Source organism: Ictalurus punctatus, chromosome 4, assembly GCF_001660625.3.
Source record: "Ictalurus punctatus breed USDA103 chromosome 4, Coco_2.0, whole genome shotgun sequence".
Lineage (NCBI taxonomy): Eukaryota > Metazoa > Chordata > Actinopteri > Siluriformes > Ictaluridae > Ictalurus > Ictalurus punctatus.
In genome coordinates, this window is record NC_071284.1 from 32,351,348 (window position 1) to 32,357,332 (window position 5,985).

Below are 5,985 nucleotides of genomic sequence, written 5' to 3' on the forward strand. Positions count from 1 at the left end.
GTTCTGAAAACTCAACGCAATGTCTAATTTATTGAATTTATTACATGCCAAGCAGAGTGATCAGTTAGACACTGCAGGTCAGCACTGGATTTGGCTAAGAGATTTTTAGCTCCTCTCACTTCCAACATCCAATAAAATGTGGCCTTTCCTAATCCATTTGGGTTATACCAATTTATGTGTCACCTTTAAGTGCAGAAGGAGAATGGGGGTGTCAAATAGGACAAGCAGGTATGTCAATGCATTCTTGCTCATTTTGTGGTGCAAAATGAAGGCAAGCTAACAAAAGACAATACACACTCATCATCCAATTTATTAGATTATTAATGAATTAATTATTTATTTACACTTGCTCATTTATGCAATTATCCAGTCATATTTCAGACTGTGATGATAGCATGGTTATTAGTGCCAGAAGGTTGGTTTGAGCATTTCACAAAGTGCTGGGATGTAGAGTCTAGAGTCTCAAGTGTTTAAACAGAATGGTTGCCACATGCTCATTTTCTTTTACATTCTCTGTTTTATATAGTTCTGCAAACTACACATTTAACGCAACTGAAATTCAACCAGAAGTAAAGTTCTTCACCTAAATCTACATTTATAACCCATTTCAGAATGCTAGTTACAGATGTAACTGTTGTTCTATGAACACAATGTCTAAGCCCTGAAAGTTATCTCGTGTGCGTGCATTCATGTGCTGAGACCTTCAATAAAGTCACAAAGTTACATTTATTAATTATTTGCTACACTCATCATGGGACATCAGGGTAGTGTCCAGCCCATTTGAGAAAATCAAAGAAAAAAATTGCTGCCAAATTTTAATGACATTTAAGTTTGCAACAGAAAATGCTAATTATCACTTTGGTTATCAGCATCATCATCTGAGGTAAAAGTCACTCGTGGCTTCTAACTGACTGAAGTCTCATCTCTTGACTCAAATGCTCTCTGTGCATTCTGACAAATATATATATATATATATATATATATATATATATATATATATATATATATATATATATATATATAGTGAGGAAATATTAATTGTTTAATTCAGTCAGTTTTGTTATGTTAGCTAGATTTATTGTTATTAACAACTTTTATGTTATGCATGTGTGTGTATGTGAAATGCCAGGTCCTTGCCAGGTCCCCTTAAGGGATGTCAAAAAAAACGGTCTCTCCAGATTATTCTACCCAACACAAATTTTTTATCCACAATAACAAATTTAATATTAACAAAATAATTAATTCAATATTTATGTAAAATAGTTTTAAAATACTTGAAAGAAAAAAGAGGACACAAGAAACCACCAAAGTAAACACCTAGAGGTAAAAAAAAAAAACATAAGACTAAATATGATCTGATCTCTCAACTCAGTGAACAGAAATAATGTATGATATGTATATGGAAGGAAATGCTAATGCTCCACAGCGAAGTAAATCATGTGGATCACAACCAAAGAAGGCCCACTTCTTTCAGATTAGAAATGTCACGCCTTCTTTGGCTGTGATCCACATGTTTAACTATGGAGCATTAGCATTTCCTTCCATATAAATATCATACATTCATTTTCTCTCATCATTTTCTCTCAATATCCCTTCTGTAGAGCTTCTAGAGCTGAATAGCTAGATGGAGTCTATCTTTACTCTCTTGCATATAGTAATAGCTATCGTGAATTCTTCCAGTGGCCAAGAGATTACTTGTAGCCTGCATGGAGAACATGCATACCCACAGCTTTGGAAGGATGGTAATATCATAATTGGAGGTATTTTCCCTTTCCATAAAAGATGGGAGATCACTGACTCTTCCTATTCGGTCATACCTACTATAAATTGCATGAGGTAAGTAACATATACATTAAGGGAAATAATATAATAAATCATAACCAACAAATACCAATAATGTAAGTAGTAGTTTTGACATATGCAGAAAAATGCACATGAATATGTATTTCTATCTGATTTTTTAACAAGTGTGGATGTCAGAGCATTCCAGTATTCACAGACATTGATCTTTGCAATAGAGGAGATCAACAACAGTTCTTCTTTACTACCTGGAGTCTCCCTGGGCTTTAAAATATTTGACACCTGTAATTCTGCAGCACTGGGGGTGAAAGGAGCAATGACACTTTTGAATGGAAATGAGAATTCCGTTTCAGATCAGATCTGCACAAAACCAGCCCAGGTCCAAGCCATAATAGGAGAGACATATTCATCAGTGTCCATGGCTATTGCAAAAAGTATTGGACCTTTCAGCGTGCCCTTAGTAAGAAATTATTTATTTATTTGTTTGTTTGTTTTAAAAATAAATTTCTTCTGAAGGTGAGAAGATAGAAATGCATGTGTAGCTCATTTATAGATAACAACATTATGTGATAGGAGCAAAAATACTGATCGTCATGCATGGTATAACTATGTGAATCTAATTTTAGATCAGTTACTATTCTACCTGCGAGTGTCTGAGTGATAAAAGGAAATATCCCTCATTTCTGCGCACTATTCCCAGTGATTATTACCAGAGCAGAGCACTTGCAGAGATGGTCAAGCACTTTGGCTGGACCTGGGTGGGAGCAATAAGAAGAGATGATGACTATGGAAATAATGGGATGGCCGCATTTACTAACATTGCTGAACAACTGGGAATATGTTTAGAATATTCCCTTCCATTTTTTAGAACCTACTCACAAGAAAAAGTGTTGAGAATCGTCGAGCAAATTAAAAGCTCCACTTCACGAGTGATAGTGGGATTTGTCACTCCCTGGGACCTGGAGATTTTACTCCAAGTATTTTCTGAGCACAACATCACGGGGTACCAGTGGGTGGGAAGTGAGGCATGGATTGCTGATTTAATAGCAGCTACTTTGGATAAGTCCAATATACTGCAAGGAGCCATAGGGCTAGCTATTCCAAAAGCAACAGTAACAGGTTTGAAGGACTTCATTCTAGATATAAAACCATTGAAAGCTGTCGGCAGTGCCATTTTTGCAGAATTATGGGAGGCTCTGTTTACTTGTACACATACAGTGCAGAATAGCTCAGAGAACATACCAGCCTGCACAGGAGAAGAGAAACTGTCTGAAGTGGAAAACGACTTCATTGACATGTCCTTGATGCCTATTTTCAGTAATGTGTATAAAGGAGTATATGCCATTGCCCATACACTGCATGAACTTCTTGGCTGCAAACAAACATGTCCTGTAAAGAAGCAGCCCGATCCTAATACAGTAAGATAACAGTAATTTCAAGATATCCTGTATTTGAAAGCTTTAATATACACAAGCTGTATTAATATAAAACCAGATAACCGTTCACATATTTTGCAAAATGCATTTTTACATGTTATTTGTATAACAATGTCACAAATCAGATTGATCGACAGCTTTATATATATTTTTATTTAGACACAACAGAATACTGATTTTTACTTTTTCCCCCATAAGTTTTTAGAACACCTCAGAAAGGTGCGTTTCAAGACAAAGGAAGGTGAAGAAGTTTATTTTGATAAAAATGGTGATCCTCTGGCAAGATATGAAGTAATAAATTGGCAAAAATCTAAAGAACACCAATATGAGTTTGTCACAGTTGGACTTTATGACTCCTCTTTTCCTGCTGAGGATCGATTAGCAGTAAATATGGCCTCGATTGTTTGGGCACAAAATTTAAATCAAGTAAGTATTTGGAGAAATATGACTTATCTGTATGATACATTGTTATGTGTATGTTAGGGTGTTCTTATGTTGTGTATTTCAAGTAGTTAGTTCAATTCAATAACCTTTTTGCCCTTGGTGTATCTATTTTTATTGCTTAACTAATGTTTTATGAAAACGTCATTTAAGAAAATATTTCACAAAATGAAACTTTTGCCTTGGTCGTAGGTACCAAAATCCATATGCAGCGAAAGCTGCCCCCCTGGCACAAGAAAGGCTGTGCAGAAAGGAAAGCCCATCTGCTGTTTTGACTGCATACCATGTGCTGACGGAGAGATCAGTAATATGTCAGGTACAAATTATCTAAAACAAACAAACAAAAAAGAATAATGTATGTTCATTTTAATAATACTATATATAATATATAGTAGTTGCCTGTAATATACATGTCAACAATTCTGACAATGGCAAAAAATTTGGCTTATTAAATTTAAATAAATTTTACTCCGTATGTGTTTCTGATTCTTTTTTTGTTCTCTCTCTCTCTCTCTCTCTCTCTCTCTCTCTCTCTCTCTCTCTCTCTCTCTCTCTCTCTCTCTCTCTCTGATAGATTCTATTAAATGTGAACAATGCCAGCAAGATTACTGGTCAAATCCAGACAAAGATAAATGTGTAAAGAAGGAAATTGAATATTTGTCATATGAAGAAACTATGGGGATTTTGTTAACAGCAGTGTCTATTACTGGTGCAGTTATGACAATATTAATCGGAATCATATTCTTTAGATATAAAAATACCCCAATAGTCAAAGCAAACAACTCTGAACTGAGCTTCCTGCTGCTCTTTTCTCTGACTCTGTGTTTCCTCTGTTCGCTTACTTTCATTGGCCGGCCTTCTGATTGGTCCTGTATGCTGCGCCACACAGCGTTTGGGATCACCTTTGTCCTCTGTATCTCCTGTGTTCTGGGGAAAACTATAGTGGTGTTAATGGCCTTCAGGGCTACACTTCCAGGCAGTAATGTCATGAAATGGTTTGGACCTCCACAACAGAGACTCAGTGTACTTGTCTTCACTCTCATACAGGTGCTCATTTGTGTGCTTTGGTTGATGATATCCCCCCCATTCCCTTTCAGAAATCTATTGCACTATAAGGAAAAGATCATTCTTGAATGCAGTTTAGGCTCAAACATAGGTTTTTGGGCCGTGCTGGGTTACATAGGACTTTTAGCACTTTTGTGTTTCATTTTAGCTTTTCTGGCTAGAAAGCTTCCAGATAATTTTAATGAAGCTAAATTCATCACATTTAGCATGCTAATGTTCTGTGCAGTTTGGATTACTTTTATTCCAGCTTATGTCAGCTCTCCTGGAAAATTCACTGTAGCTGTGGAGATATTTGCTATTTTAGCATCAAGCTTTGGTTTACTATTCTGTATCTTTCTTCCAAAGTGTTACATAATCATCTTGAAGCCAGAGAAAAACACTAAAAAGCAAATTATGGGAAAATGACAATTATCATGATATGTACAGTGGTGCCCAAAAATCTGAAACCATTACTGAAAAAGCTTCTATTTTGCATTCCTATTTTCAAATTGAATACAAACATTTGTATTTGTCATTACAAAGTATATTAACAGCAACTTAGATAATATTTGAAATATTTACATGAAAGCTAAATGGTTTTTAGCATTTGGTATGTTTTTGTAGTTTTTGTTTAGAATTTGTAGTAGTTTTTGCTTTAGTGTCAGTATGCACTCAAGCTTCACTTCACCAGTTTGTGGAAAATTTTATGATTTATCGGACTGTTGTCTGAACACATGCTTCAGTAGAAGTGATTAGGCATGAGGAAAATCTGACCTTTTGTACAAAGCACTTAACATAGTCAATATCAGAAATTTGCTTAAGTTTAAACAGGGACCTATAAATAATGCAGATTCTTGAATATTAAATATTCATGACATTTAACATTTACTTTCTTTGTTTTGATATTTTAAAATTCTAAAACCTTCTGTGTATTTCCAATTTTATATGAAAATAGAATCCTAGATTTTCAGTGTGGTCTCAGACATTTTTACCCCACTGCATATACTATATAGATGCTCAAAACATTCAACAAAGCAGAGATGCCAAACAAACAAACAAATAAATTTTCCTTTATACATAAACAGTGGAGACATGTGGCTTGTAATTTTGTAGCTGCATTAAAATATTTGCATGAGTCACGTTTTGGTTGCATGCAGTAGTAACCTAGTTATTTAAGGAATATTCAAAGCTCACAAAATCCAGGAACATTCATTGTCTTACCATTGTCCATATTTTTACTTTACATTACACTATAAAAGTCACG

At 35.0% G+C, this 5,985-nt stretch overlaps 1 protein-coding gene across 1 annotated transcript; it reads left to right on the forward strand.

Moving 5' to 3' along the window:
* Positions 1 to 1,624: 1,624 nt before the first annotated feature.
* LOC108264189 (extracellular calcium-sensing receptor-like) lies at positions 1,625 to 5,147 on the forward strand. The gene is made up of 6 exons (XM_053678338.1): positions 1,625 to 1,836; positions 1,969 to 2,260; positions 2,427 to 3,218; positions 3,435 to 3,662; positions 3,870 to 3,993; positions 4,252 to 5,147. Exons 1-6 carry the CDS (start codon positions 1,625 to 1,627, stop codon positions 5,145 to 5,147), a joined length of 2,544 nt encoding a protein of 847 aa, XP_053534313.1.
* Positions 5,148 to 5,985: the final 838 nt, after the last annotated feature.